The 15,930-nt window shown below is 39.3% G+C and overlaps 1 protein-coding gene across 4 annotated transcripts in view; it reads left to right on the top strand.

Moving 5' to 3' along the window:
* Window positions 1-5,170: 5,170 nt before the first annotated feature.
* Window positions 5,171-15,930, top strand: part of SELP (selectin P) — a 45,128-nt gene continuing 34,368 nt past the window's right edge. For all 4 annotated transcript variants that reach the window (XM_028488695.1, XM_028488693.1, XM_028488694.1 and 1 more), the window contains exon 1: window positions 5,171-5,241. In XM_028488695.1, coding sequence (XP_028344496.1) covers window positions 5,239-5,241 — 3 coding nt within the window. In that variant the 5' untranslated portion in view covers window positions 5,171-5,238. The remainder of the gene's footprint in view (window positions 5,242-15,930) is intronic.

Raw genomic sequence — 15,930 nt, 5'->3', positions numbered from 1 at the left:
CCTCTCACTGTTGTGGCCTCTCCCGTTGCAGAGCACAGGCTCCGGACGCACAGGCTCAGTGGCCATGGCTCACGGGCCCAGCCGCTCCGCGGCATGTGGGGTCTTCCCAGACTGGGGCACGAACCCGTGTCCCCTGCATCGGCAGGCGGACTCTCAACCACTGAGCCACCAGGGAAGCCCCAATGACCCATTTTGATAACCAAGATATTTGGGTGCCAAGTGTTGTTCCAGAGTACATATGGAGTTTTTTATTATTCAGGTTCATGTTTACCAGAATTCTCCTCTTTGAGTTTAACCATTTTCTAGCAATGTAGTCCCCAGAACTCAGTAATAAAATAACCTCATTTTCTAAAAATGAGCCAACTGACCAATCCTGTAAAAGGCAGGCAAGCAGAAGCTGAACAACCACAAAAGCAGCAGCCACAAAACCCAGGGAGCAATCCATGTTTGTGTTTTGGACATCTATCTTTTCATTTGTTTTTTACCTCTGTTGAGCCTGCCACCATTCATGCCTCACTCCAGTGACTGCACCAAAGTCCCCAAGCTTGCAAAGTGGCAGGAGGTGACATCCAAGGCATCTTTATGCAGTGTCCCAATGTTTTGTGTTACTTTCTCAAAACATTACAGATTGGGTAAGTTCCATAGTAATCTAAGTCCTAAAAAGTAGAAAAATGAGATTTTTGTTGTAGCTGTTTACCAGCTTGGCCAAGCTTTTTAAAACTGATAAAGTGAGTATTAGAGCAAAAGTAAGGAAATGGACGCTTTCATATACTACTGGTGAGAGTTCAAATTTATACTTTTATCTGGAGGATAATGAAATAATATCTGTCATCATTTTAAGTGCAAATATACTTTGGCCTAGTAAATCCACTTCTAGAAATTTTCCTAGAGAAGTTGTAGGACAAATATAGGCAAAGATAAATATCCTAAGATGTTTTGCAGTGTTGTTTATAATAGTAAGATTTTCACCAATATGGGTTATTTTAAATAAGTTATGGTGCATTATAAATGGACTATTATGCAGCCCTTATAAAGGCTGATGTAGGTATATATTTATTAACATGAAAAGATGTCCTTAGTATATGGTTTACTTTTAAGAACCAAAATATAAAAATAAAACTTAAATCTATTTTTGTTGAAAAACTTTTTGTGAATATATGAATTAAAAAAATTCTGAAAGCCTACCAAGTTAACAGTGGTTATCTTTGGGTAGGGTGATATAATGGATGATTTTCACTTTTTTTTTTTTTTGTCTTTCTGTATGGTATGGACCTTTTATAAAAGAACACATTACTTTTATATTTTCATTTTAGCAAAAGACTATTTTCCTGTGGAAATTGTTTTATTAATTACATTGACAGATGAGCTAAAAAAGTATAGCTTTATTGTAATAACAAAGAGTAAAACAGCAAGCTCTAGCTATAGAAAGAGAAGAACACTTATTAAGCACAGTTTAAGTACAACCGAGTTACCCAAATTAAAATCTCAAATGATGCCTTTTCCCATCTCTTCATTGTTAAAGGAGAGCAAATCCCTAGGAGGCTATCATACATCTTGGTAAGACAATTCCCTTTTATTAGGAGCCAGGAGCATAGAATTATTTGAAGTGTTTTTTAAAGAGTTTAAGGAAAAACTCACATTTTAGTGTAGTGTCATTTCAGCTGGACTTGAATTTGAATCCCATCTTTTTCATTTATTAGCTCTGTCATGTTGAGCAAGACATTTAACCCTCCAAGCTGCAATTTACCTTTTAATAAAATGTGTATCATAATAATCTCTGAGTAGATGAGCCAGCTGTGCAGATTGGAACTAACCCATAAGGCTGTTGTGAGGATTCAATGAGATACAGCTTTTAAAATGCTTAGCATAGGGTCTGGCCCGAGAATAGGGGCTCCATAATAGTAGCTCAAAAATGTAACACTATCTCTGTTTCACTTCCTCAGCGACTTTGAAAGAGTCAATGAGTGGTGTTCATGTACAAACAGGTCACCAATTTAATTGTGTTTCTAGTGTTCAACTGTGGGTGATAACCCTTTTGTGGTTATCACAGCCTTATGGTGATCAAAGGGCCCCAGACACAATATGCTCTTGGAAGGCTAAAAATACTTTTAATACAAAAACCACTTCCTAATTCATCTGCTGAGTTTACAGCATTTTCTGTATGTGCATGTCGAACCACTGAGCTTGCACAAAAGAATCTGACTTATTCTACTCAGCTCAGTGGTCACCTCCTCTAAGCATCCTTTCCAACCACCTCTCCACTGCTGCCATCAGACTGAGTCAGATATCTTTTCGTGGAGCTCGCACAAGAACGAGTGTGTATACACCATGTCCTCCATATTGTTACAATTATGTTTCTCTACCCATTTCTTCACTTGTCTTTGAGCTCCGTCAGGACCGGGACTGTGTCCTATTCATCTGTGTGTCTTCAGAGAGTAGCTTAGAAGATAGCGCAGAATGGGCCGTAACAAAAATGTGTAGGACAAATAAATGAAACTCTGGATGGGGCTAAGTGGGCATAAATGGGGTAATATGGAGTGTGTCCTGAGAATCTAATTTCTATTTAAGGTTATGTGTGTAGATAGTTTTGTGAAGGTTCATGTTTACTCTTTGAGGCCTTGGCCAATGACTTGATTCCCTTGACTTTCCTTCCCTTTCAAAAACTGCAGAGCAAAGATAGAGAAACGAAATGCTTGAGCATAATACCACAGACCAATTTAAATAGAATTTCAGTGGGAAGAGTTAGCAGTTCATGAAATTTGTGTAAGGTATCTTCTGAAAGCTATGTGGGGAGAGCTGACATCTTTGTCCATGACTATGTCAGCCATCAGGGGAGTGACAGACACTTAGGGTTGGTTTTTTTTTTTTTTTTTTAGTTGTAACTAGAGCAGAAATATTGTATCAGAAAGGTTTATGATATATTATCAAATGACAAAAGCATTGTGCTGAATATACAATGTGATTCCAATTCCACTGGTGACAGTACTTTGGATAATTTTTTTCCCTACTCTATGTTTTTCTTTTCTTTACAACAAACATGTATTACATTAACAATGAAGGGGGAAAGCTATATGTTCTTTTTTTGAAGTTCTAACTTGTCATCCTACGGACTATTCTGTAGAAAGTTCCCTAGTCTTCTATGAGTAAAGGACCAGCTGTGCAGGTGGAACTTCCCTTAGAATTAACTGCCTTCTATTTGACTAGACGACAGATGCTACACATGAAGATACAACCTTAACATGGCCTGTGAGACCCGACATGGTCTGGGTGCTCTCTAACTCCCCAGCCTCCTTACAAACCCTCCAGCCACTGTGTCTATCTGGTAGCTCCTGGGCTACTCAAAGCCTCAACTGGCCTAGAAATTTCCCCACATCATTTTTTTTCTTCCTGCATTTAATTGTGTGATTTTAATCTAATATCCAATGCCCCACCTCCAAATAAAACAACTCTGAGCTCCACGAAGGTTTTGCTCATTATTGAATCCCTAGTGTTAGCACAATGCCTGAAGCCTTGAAGGAGCTTAAATATTTCTTGTGTATATGAATGCACCACTGAAATAATATAAATAAAATTCAGAGAGGAAGATGGGAGGGGGCACTTTTATTGTGTCTACCCAGAGCCATGCATCTAATAAATGAATCAACAAGTATTTGTTGGGTGTCTGTTTGCCCTCTGCTAGATACTACAGGAGAAGCAAGACTAATATAAAAAGGGGCCCTGCCCTTTGGGAATTTCTAGTACAATATGAAGAGATGAGAAAACATGATATGAAACAGAGAAGTAACACTACTAATTAAATTATATTAGAATCATCATGTTTTTAGTGGCCACATAATTAGAAACAATATAGATTTTCTACATAGACTAAATCCATTCAAGCAAATGGTATTCAGCCTGAACAGGTGGTGGAGGCAGGCAGTCTGGCTCTAAACCTCTGCCTCATGCTGCCCAAAGTTCCCCGTGCTTTCCTCTCTCTCAGCATCCCTTGCTCTCCTGTGACCATTCCTCCATCACCGCCTCCTTCACCAGGCTTTCTATTTCTACCACGTATTAATCCTTTCTTCTTTGTCCCAAATTCTCAAGTGCAAATGCAGGCCCAAGCTCTTTAAATCATCTTTATCTTTGGACTTCCAGATTTTTCCATTTTATCCCATTTTTAATCGATCCATGAGATGCCTGTTCACAAGCTATGATAATCATGGAGTGAATGAAGAATAACACCCACTACTGCACAACTAGAATTCCAAGGGGATAAATTGGAGTTATGGTTTTCTGACTTGACACTAAATGCTTGATACTTGATTTTGCTGTCTGATGGCAAATCTGAAAAGTAATAATAATAGCCTACATTTGTTGAGCACTAACTGTGGACCAGATATTGTTTCAAGCACTCTCCACATATCAATTCATTTAATCACATAACAGCCCTGTAAGAGAAGTTCTGCTATAATCATTCTATTTCACAGTTAGAAAAAAAAAAAAAGGTGTAGAGAGTTTAAGTAGTTTGGCTAGAGAAGAGCCACACATGGAGCCAAGTGGGGTCTCTTAACCACTGTGCCACACAGCCTTTTACTTCCCCACACTAACCATTTTTACATCTTTTTTTCTGATTTAAGAAGCAGAAGTCCCTTTCTAATAATGACCCACGTCTGTTTTATATTTTCACTCCCAAAGTCCTTCCAACAACCCCTCCAATTGCCAGAAAACCCTCAGTGGCTTTCCCTTTCCCACCTAATTATTTTTTGTCACTATATTTGTCCCTTTTCTGTCAGAAGCCTGCTGGAATAGAAAACATTCACTGAGACTTCACAGTAACTGGAAAACTTACACTAAGACATTATGATTAAGACAAAGTGAGTTTTCCAATATATGACCTTAAATTGGAGCTCATATCATCATCAAAGGAAACCTGACCACTGCGGGTGTGGGTACGATTCCTACACTACTCAGTCTGGAATCTCCAGGAGTGATTCGCACTCACCCCTGTCTGTGGACCACCTCCCATGGAAGTCGGCAACCCCCCTGCTTGCCCGCCTCCTCGGTGACTGTTATTTCTAAGCTGCCAACACTGCTCCTGTATTATCTACATTCTAACTTCATGGGAAGGGCTGTGGTGACTTTCAGGAAAGTGAATAGGAAGTTGCTTTTCTAAACAGCCTGACAGCTGAGGGGAGGCAGCAAGACTATAAGAAGTCTGGGCTGCACAGACAGCAGTATGCTGGCTATGTCACAGAGGAGATGGTAAGTTGATTTCTCTTTGCTATGGGAAGTGGTTGAGTTGAAGTGGTTTGGAGCTGAGTCAGGCAGGTAAAGCTTCCGAAAATGAGGAAGAGCAGTAATTGTGGAGCTTTATGTTGAGTAGCCCTTTAGAGTTTGTAAGCATTTCAAAATCTGCTGTCCATTTTGACCCTCCCCACATCTTTGTGAGTTGCTATGTCCATGTTACAAATGAAGCTGCTGTGTCTTACAGAGAGGCTAGGTGTTTTACCTAAGGTACACTGTTAGGCTTGATGTTGTCTGGATCTGAACTTCCGTCCTCTGACTCCACAGTTGTTGTTTTTCCTAGCAGGGCTTACAGGGACTCTCTTGGAGCAAACCTAGTTAACCCTCAACCGCCTTCTCCAGGATTGCTCTTCTGTCTAGGTGGAATGCAAGGCTGAGCAAGTGCCCTGGGACAAGACTACAGTTAAATGTTTTCTCATCCCCAGCTCGCCTATTTCTTTCTCTGAGCCCCAGGAGTCTGCTGGGACTAATGTGGAGTATTCACACAGTTCCCATTTCTGCCTCAGCTCTCAGTCCTGTTAGTGACTCAGATTCCTCATCTATAAAATGGACAGAATAATAGTACTCTACTTTGTAGCATCATTGTGAGGATTAAATAAGTTTACACTGAAAAGCATTTAGGTCTGAGCCTGGAACATAGTTGTGGATTAGTAAATGTTAGCTGTTATTGTTACGAGAAAGACCTCTTCCTTTGCCCTTGAGCACATTTGTCTCTTGGGATTCCGGAACCTCTCGAACTCTGTGTGAAAATTCAACTTCAAGTTCAGAGTGGCTTCAATTAACCCTAGGACCTGAGGAAAGATGTTAAGGTTTCTCTGGTGGGGTGTTTTCAATCAGATGGATCTCAGAGTGGGGGAGTGCTAGACGGGGAACTTACAGTTAAATTATGCCAATGTTAGTCAGGGTGTGAGTGGACTAAGAAGCAGGTCTGGATTCATTTCCATTTATACCTTTTAACCATCTTAGGTCTGTTGATTCCAGTTCTTACTCTTCCTTCCATTACCTATTTTTCAAAATGTAATTAAATTGTTCATGCTCTCCTGGGCTGGCTGCTAGCTCTTAGAAAGTGCAGTTTCAGAACTTTGTAAGTGGAAGCTTATTAATCAAACCCTCAAACATCACAGTGACTTACTACATAACAGGCAGTACTAGGAAAAGACTCTGGACCTGACCTTAGAGGGTAGGTACATGATGTTTCATAAGTGGAATTTATTATTACATTGTCTTTTAAGTGACTCATTTCTCTGTTTGAAAAGCAAAACAGAAATTTTATAAAGTCAAATACACAAAATGAATCCTTTATATTTGTAGAGATATAGATCAGCCATGGTCCAAATGGCTTAAAAAATCTTTTAAGTATGCTATTTTATATTTAATGCTAATATTTCATCCTAAATAACGGTGATCAGGAGTCTAAATACATATATATGTGTATATATATGTGTATATATATATATGTGTATATATATACGCATATATATATATGCATATATATATATGCTTTGATTCTTAGTGTTGATGTTGTCCTGGGCTCCTTCCTGTCTTTATTTCTATTTGCTATTTGGTTTATAGACCTCTTTCTTTCACTGTTTAATTTTCTGCCTTTAGGCTGAGGCCACTAATATCTGTGTTATATTACCACCATCACCCATAAACTTAAGGGAAATAATATGATATCAGTTGTACTGCCTTGAAAATCTAGACTCTGCCATCAACAAGTTGTATAGTTCTGTCTCTTCAATGACTCTATCTGCCTTCCCCCTTTGTATTCTCATTGACCCTCTTTAATTTCCTTTCTCCCATAAGAAATTTCTAAGATAAAACAAACTGATTTTGTAGATATTATAATATCCAACATTTGCAAATATTTATTCGGTGCCCCACCATGCACCTAGCAGTGTGCTAGAAGTATATGTAAATAAATGTTGAAATCACTTGTTTAAAACCACCTGTAGACTTGCTGCTTTTTAATTTGAAAGACTACAGATTATAATATTACCTCAAATTACAAAACAGAAACACCATCATTAGATGCATCTATTCAGGACGCTTCTCTGTTCAAAACCCTGGCAATTGGATCCCTTCTGCAACTGTCATTTCAAACTCACAAGATCTGACTCCAGACCAACTTCTTTTCAACTAACCTCTAGGACTTCACAATTTTCAGCAGCAATCAGACCACATCACTACCTCTCTTAAAATCTACTTGCTGGCCCATTTGTCTTGCACTTAGAACAAAAACCTTACCCCCTTGTTTTAGTTCCTGAAGCCCAGAGTGATCTGTCCCCAGTTTCATCTCATACTCTTCTACCCGTGCTCATTCCATCCCAGCAACACTGAGGTTTTCATGTTCTTTGAACACTCCACATTTTCCTTCCACCTTAAAGCCTGCACATTAGCATTTCCTTCTGTCTTTAATGCTTTTCCTCCTGCTTCTCACTGGTTTCTTCTGGTCATTCTGCTCTCAGCTTAAATGTCACCTTTTGAGAGAGGTCTTCCCTGACCTCCCTCCCTGTCTAATATAACCATCCCGTCACTCTATCACATAACCCGGCTTTAATTCTCTACCTAGCACTTATCACTGTCTTCTATTTTTTGTTTACTCGTTCAGTACTGTTGTGTATATATTGGTGTTTGTTCCATTGTCTGTCTTCCACAGAATGTACATTTCATGAGGAAAGGAATAGTGTCTTCTTTTATCATTTTAATTGCCAGTGCCTATAACAGTGCCTGACACATTGTAGGCACTTAATAAATCTATAGTTATTGAAATAAATAATAGGAAAGAACACAGGCAATAACAAGGGCGTGCCTATCTTGGGGTGGAGAGGAAGGGATTGGTAATAGGAAAGGCTCCTTTGAGGAGGAGACTCTTGGACTTTTAGAGCTAGGCACCCACAGAAGGAGAGGGTGCTCTGGGCATAAAAAGAACATGGGGAACATACCGTGCATTCTGGAAAGTACAAGATGTCGTGTTATAAATGCACCGTAGAATTGTGGTGGGGGCAGAGTGTAATTGAGGAGTAATGGCAGGAGATGGGACTAGACAAATAGGAAGAAGCCTCATCTTGAAGAGCCTCACAGTGTCATCTTAAGGAGCTGGTATGTACTGCTCAGGGAGTAGGAACAGCTGATGGATTTTAAGTAGTGAAGCAATCTGATCAGATTTTGTGTTAGGAATATCATTCAGACAGCATTAAAGAACTGGAGATGGGTAATCTTGAGAAGAAACCAGTGAGAAGATGATTTCTCTGGTCCAGGAAGGAAATGATAATGTCTGAATTAGTGCTGCAGCAATAAGTGGAAATCTGGAGAATGGCCAGGTATCTCATCAGAAGGTAAAGTCAATAGGATTTGATGGCAGATTGATGCGAAGGGATCCTTGGTCTTCCCTCCCTGGTCCCACCTGATGGAGGACTTCAGGGTCTCTGTGGGCAGGTAGGTTATGGGGCTTGGGTCAGTGATACTGTCTGTTCATAAGAACATGCATCCCTTATATGAGCCTTCTTCGGTGCTGGAGCCTTTCAAAGGGACACACCCACTCCAGAGAGTTACATAGAATTTGCCTTCACCTCTCCCTCTTCTAAGAGCTGTCACTATTTGATGCTTCTCCAGGCTTTCCTGAGACACACCAGCTATGGTAGGTCCTGATTCCCCCACTTCTCCTCCACTTATCCCCATCTGCCACCCTCACGGAGTTAAGTGAGTGAGTCCTTCTCCTTTGTTCTCTCACATGGGATGCGAGCCATCATGCCCCTTGTTTCTCTCATATGGAAAGAGAATGAGACCAAGTGCCGAGAACATATTTTTTGCACAGCCGTATTATACTCTTCTACCTAATCATAATACACTTTTACATTTGATACGATCACTGCTGTAACCATATTGTACTTAGTTCTAATTATCACATATTTCTCCAACATTTTCCCATTCAGCACGTCTCTATCTTACTTTCAGTCATTCCCTTGCCATTTTTCACTTATTCATTCGTTCACTCAGCTATAACATATTTATTAAGGATTAAGCATCTACTCTCTACTATGGCTGGGATTCAGACATGAGTAAGCCATATCCCTTGCCCTGAGAAGCCTCTGCCAGCAGCTACCTCCAGCTGTGTGTGCTCATATGTTTGTTTTGCATTTGGATTGCAGACTTCATGCTCAGGAGGAAAGTCAGGGATGGAGATGCTGATGGAGAGCCACTGGCAAACAGATGACCACAAGGAGGCCCTAGGAAAGCAGAAGAGTGATAAGAGAATAGGGCCAGGGAGGCAGGAACCCAGGGGAATCTCTATCTCTATCTCTGCAAGAGGGTTGATGTGGATTCAGGAGAAGACTCAGAAGAGTTGCTCAAGATGTCAGAAAAGAATCAAGAGAAGAACCAAGGGAAGCATTTTAAGCAAAAGGAAATAGTCAGTAATATTTATTGCTGCAGAAAGGTCAAGGAAGATAATGATGGAAAGACTTCATTGGGTTTGGTAATTAGGATGTCAGGGGTAAAGTCAGCAGGAGCAGTTTTGTAGTCTGGAGGGACTGGGGGTTGGAGAGGAAAGGGGAGGCAAGGAAATTAAGAAAACTGAACTGTAAAGGAAGGAGAGAAATCAGACAGGACCTAGGCAGAAGACAGAGGGTCTAGGGAGGGACATTGTAGGTTCTGCCTCTAAAAGTGCAAGGCTGTGGTCTACAACATAGACAGGAGAACAGAATCACCTTTCTTTCTTTTTAAAAAAAAAATTTTTTTCACATCTTTATTGGAGTACAATTGCTTTACAATGTTGTCTTAGTTTCTGCTGTACAACAAAGTGAATCAGCTATATGTATACATGTATCCCCATATCTCTTCCCTCTTGAGCCTTCCTCCCACCCTCCCCAACCCACCCCTCTAGCTGGACACAAAGCACCGAGCTGATCTCCCTGTGCTATGCAGCTGCTTCCCACTAGCTGTCCATTTTACATTTGGTAGTGTATATATGTCAATGTTACTCTCTCACTTCATCCCAGCTTCCCCTTCCCCCCGCCCGTTCCCTCAAGTCTGTTCTCTACATCTGCGTCTTTATTCCTGCCCTGCCACTAGGTTCATCAGTACTGCTTTTTAAAATTCCATACATATGTGTTAGCATAAGTATTTGTTTTTTTCTTTGACTGACTTACTTCACTCTGTATGACAGTCTCTAGGTCCATCCACCTCACTACAAATAACTCAATTTCGTTTGTTTTTATGGCTGAAGTAACACTCCATTGTATATATGTGCCACATCTGGGTTCCCTTTTCTCCACACCCTCGCCAGCATTTATCGTTTGTAGATTTTTTGATGATGGCCATTCTGACCAGTGTGAGGTGATATCCCATTGTGGTTTTGATTTGCATTTCTCTAATGATTAGTGATGTTGAGCATCTTTTCGTGCATTTGTTGGCCATCTGTATGTCTTCTTTGGAGAAAGGTCTATTTAGGTCTTCCACCCATTTTTGGACTGGGTTGTTTGTTTTCATGATATTGAGCTGCATGAGCTGCTTGTACATTTTGGAGATTAATCATTTGTCCATTGTTTCATTTGCAAATATTTTCTCCCATTCTGAGGGTTATCTTTTCATCTTTTTTGTGGTTTCCCTTGCTGTGTAAAAGCTTTTAAGTTTCATTAGGTCCCATTTGTTTATTTGTGTTGTTATTTCCATTACTCTAGGAGGTGGGTCAAAAAGGATCTTGCTGTGATTTATGTCATGAAGTGTTCTGCCTATGTTTTCCTCTAAGAGTTTTATAGTGTCTGGCCTTACATTTAGGTCTTTCATCAATTTTGAGTTTGTTTTTGTGTACGGTGTTATGGAGTGTTCTAATTTCATTCTTTAACATGTAGCTGTCCATTTTTCCCAGCACCACTTATTGAAGAGGCTGTCTTTTCTCCACTGTTTATTCTTGCCTCCTTTGTCAAAGATAAGGTGACCAAATGTGCGTGTGTTTATCTCTGGGCTTTCTATCTTGTTCCATTGATCTATATTTCTGTTTTTGTGCCAGTACCATACTGTCTTGATTGCTGTAGCTTTGTGGTATAGTTTGAGGTCAAGGAGCCTGATTCCTCCAGCTCCGTTTTTCTTTCTCAAGATTGCTTTGGCTATTCGGGGTTTTTTGTGTTTCCATACAAATTGTAAAATTTCTTGTTCTAGTTCTGTGAAAAATGCCATTGGCAATTTGGTAGGGATTGCACTGAACCTGTAGATTGCTTTGGGTAGTATAGTCATTTTCACAATATTGATTCTTCCAATCCAGTTGCATGGTATATCTCTTCATCTGTTTATGATATCTTTGATTTCTTGCAACAGTGTTTTATAGTTTTCTGAGTACAGGTGTTTTGCTTCCTTAAGTAGGTTTATTCCTAGGTGTTTTATTCTTTTTGTTGTGATGGTAAATGGGATTGTTTCTTTAATTTCTCTTTCCGATCTTTCGTTGTTAGTGTATAGGAATGCAAGAGATTTCTGTGAATTAATTTTGTATCCTGAAACCTTACCAAATTCATTGATTAGTTCTAGTAGTTTTCTGGTGGCATCTTTAGGATTTTCTATGTATAATATCACGTCATTGGCAAACAGTGACAGTTTTACTTCTTTTCCAATTTGTATACCTTTTATTTCTTTTTCTTATCTGATTGCTGTGGCTAGGACTTCCAATACTATATTGAATAATAGTGGTGAGAGTGGACATCCTTGTCTTATTCCTGATCTTAGAAGAAATGCTTTCAGTTTTTCACCATTGAGAATGATGTTTGCTGTGGGTTTGTCATATATGGCTTTTATTATGTTGAGGTAGGTTCCTGCTATGCCCACTTTCCAGAGAGTTTTTTTATCATAAATGGGTGTTGAATTTTGTCAAAAGCTTTTTCTGCATCTATTGAGATGATCATATGGTTTTTATTCTTTAATTTGTTAATATGGTGTATCACATTGACTGTTTTGGGTATATTGAAGAACGCTTGCATCCCTGGGATAAATCTCACTTGATCATGGTGTATGATCCTTTTAATGTGTTGTTGGATTCTGTTTGCTAGTATTTTGTTGAGGATTTTTGCATCTATGTTCATCAGTGATATTGGTCTATAATTTTCATTTTTGTGATATCTTTGCCTGGTTTTGGTATCAGGGTGATGGTGGCCTCGTAGAATGAGTTTGGGAGTGTTCTTACCTCTGCAATGTTTTGGAAGAGTTTGAGAAGGATAAGTGTTAACTCTTCTCTAAATGTTTGATAGAATTCACCTGTGAAGCCATCTTGTCCTGGTCTTTTGTTTGTTGGAAGATTTTTAATTACAGTTTCTGTTTCATTACCTGTGACTGGTCTGTTTATATTTTCTAATTCTTCCTGTTCAATCTTGGAAGGTTGTACTTTTCTAAGAATTTGTCCATTTCTTTCAGTTTGTCCGTTTTATTGGCATATAGTTGCTTGTACTAGTCTCTTATGATCTTTTGTATTTCTGCAGTGTCAGTTGTAATCTCTCCTTTTTCATTTCTAATTGTATTGATTTGAGTCCTCTCTCTTTTTTTCCTTGATGACTCTGGCTAAAGGTTTATCAATTTTGTCTATCCTCTCAAAGAAGCAGCTTTTAGTTTTATGATCTTTGCTATTGTTTTCTTTGTTTCTATTTCACTTATTTCTGCTCTGATCTTTACGATCTCTTGCCTTCTTCTAATTTTGGGTTTTCTTTGTTCATCTTTTTCTAGTTGCTTTAGGTGTAAGGTTAGATTGTTTATTGGGGATTTTCCTTGTTTCTTGAGGTGAGTTTGAATTGCTATGAACTTCCCTCTTAGAACTGTTTTTGCTGTGTCCCATAGGTTTTGAATCGTAATGTTTTCATTGTCACTTGTTTCTAGGTATTTTTTGATTTCCTCTTTGATTTCTTCAGTGATCTCTTGGTTATTTAACAGCGCACTGTTTAGCCTCCATGTATTTGTGTTTTTTACTGTTTCTGTCCTGTAATTGATTTGTAATCTCACAGCGTTGTGGTCAGAAAAGATGCTTGATATGATTTCAATTTTCTTAAATTTTCCAAGGCTTGGTTTGTGACCCAAAATGTGATCTATTCTGGAGAATGTTCCGTGTGCACTTGAGAAGAAAGTGTACTCTTCCATTTTTGGGTGGAATGTCCTAAAAATATCAATTAAGTCTATCTGGTCTGTTGTGTCATTTAAAGCTTGTGTTCCTTATTGATTTTCTGTATGGATGATCTGTATATTGGTGTATTTTCTGTATGGATGATCTGTATATTGGTGTAAGAGGGGTGTTAAAGTCCCCCACTATTATTGTGTTACAGTCGATTTCTCCTTTTATGGCTGTTAGCATTTGCCCTATGTATTGAGGGGCTCCTATGTTGGCTGCATAAATATTTATAATTGTTATGTTTTCTTCTTGGATTGATCCCTTGATCATTATGTAGTGTCCTTACTTATCTATTATAACAGCCTTTATTTTCAAGTCTATTTTATCTGATATGAGTATTGCTACTCCCGCTTTCTTGTGATTTCCATTTGCATGGAATATCTTTTTCCATCCCCTCACTTAAAGTCTGTTTGTGTCCTTAGCTCTGAAGTGGGTTTCTTGTAGACAGCATATCTAAGGGTCTTGTTTTTGTATCCATTCAGCCAGTCTGTGTCTTTAGGTTGGAGTATTTAATCCATTTATAGTCAAGGTTATTATTGAGATGTATGTTCCTATTCCCATCTTCTTAATTGATTTGGGTTTGTTTCTGTGGGTCTTTTTCTTCTCTTGTGTTTCCCGCTTAGGGAAGTCCTTTAGCATTTGTTCTAGAGCTGGTTTGGTGGTGCTGAATTCTCTTAGCTTTTGCTTGTCTGTAAAGCTTTTGATTTCTTCATTGAATCTGAATGAGATCCTTGCTGGGGTAAATAATTTTTGCTGATTTCTTCATTGAATCTGAATGAGATCCTTGCTGGGTAGAGTAATCTTGGCTACAGGTTTTTCCCTTTCATCACTTTAAGTATGTCCTGCCACTCCCTTCTGGCTTGCAGAGTTTCTGATGAAAGATCAGCTGTTAACCTTATGGGGATCCCTTGTATGTTAATTGTTGCTTTTCTCTTGCTTTTTTTAATATTTTTTCTTTTTATTTAATTTTTGATAGTTTGATTAATATGTGTCCTGGTGTGTTTCTCTTTGAGTTTATCCTGTATGGAACTCTCTGCGCTTCCTGGACTTGATTGACTATTTCCCTTCCCATTTTAGGGTTGTTTTTGACTATAATCCTTCAATTATTTCTCAGACCCTCTGTTTTCTCTTCTTCTTCTGGGACCCCTATAATTCAAATGTTGGTGCATTTAATGTTGTCCCAGAGGTCTCTGAGCCTGCCGTCAATTCTTTTCATTCTCTTTTCTTTATTCTGCTCCCTGGCAGTTATTTCCACCATTTTATCTTCCAGATCACTTATCCGTTCTTCTGCCTCAGTTATCCTGCTATTGATTCCTTCTAGAATATTTTTTATATCAGTTATTGTGTTGTTCATCACTGTTTGTTTGCTCTTTAGTTTTTCTAGATCCTTGTTAAATGTTTCTTGTATTTCCTCCATTCTATTTCCACGATTTTGTATCATCTTTACTATCATTACTCTGAATTCTTTCTCAGGTAGGTTGCCTATTTCATTCATTTATTTGGTCTTGTAGGTTTTTACCTTGCTCCTTTGTCTGTAACATATTTTTTGTCGTTTCTTTTTGTTTGTTTGTTTTTTGTTGGGTGGTGCTGTATTCCTGTCTTACTGGTTGTTTGGCCTGAGGCGTTCAGCAATGGACTTTGAAGGCAGTTGGATAGAGCTGGGTCTTGGTGTTGAGATGAGGACCTCCAGGAGGCCTCAGTCTGATTAATATTCCCTGGGGTCTGAGGTTCTCTGTTAGTTCATTGGTTTGTACTCAGAGCTCCCACCACAGTAGCTTGGGCCCGACCTCCAGCCTGGAAACCAAGATACCACAGGCCATGTGGCGCAGCAAAAAAATGAAAAAAGAAAAGAGAAAAAAAGGAGCAATACAATAAGAAGAATAAAAAACAAAATAAAATTAGAAAGATAAAAATTTATTAGGAAAAAAAAATATAATTGAAACAATGGCAACAAGGTAAAAGAAAACCACAACAGAAAAGAGAAAAAAAAGAAAAGAGGGGAACAAGCCAAAAAGAGCAGAACGATAACAAAGTATAAAGAATAAAATAAAATTAGAAAAAGAAAACATTTATTAGAAAAAATAAAAATACAAATGAATCAACAAGGTAAAACAAAACCCCAATCTAAAAGAGGAAAAAAGAAAAAAAAAAAAAAAGCCTTGGCTATGGGGGGCAGAGTTTAGGTGGGGGTGAAACTTAGGCAAGGGTGGGGTTTAGGGGTGGGTGGAGCCTAGGCCCAGGACCCACGCAGCCAGAAAAGGCCTTGGGGGCAGGGCCTAAGCAGGGCGAGTTCAAGCATGGGGCGGGGCCTCTGCTTAGGACCTGTGCGAAAGCGGGGAGGCAGCACCGGAGTGTGGAGGCAAGGTCCTGGGTGAGGGTGTGTGGGTGGGGTTTAGGCCCACCACGTTGGAGGGCGTCTCAGAGGGGGTCTCCGAGTGTAGAGGTAGGGCCCTGGGTGGGGGTGTAGGGGCGGGTCTTGGGCTCTGTGGAACAGGAGGGGGGCTCTG

The sequence above is a fragment of the Physeter macrocephalus genome, chromosome 4 (assembly GCF_002837175.3).
Source record: "Physeter macrocephalus isolate SW-GA chromosome 4, ASM283717v5, whole genome shotgun sequence".
Lineage (NCBI taxonomy): Eukaryota > Metazoa > Chordata > Mammalia > Artiodactyla > Physeteridae > Physeter > Physeter macrocephalus.
Note: the sequence above shows the minus strand (reverse complement) of the source record. Positions and strands in the feature narration are given on the sequence as shown.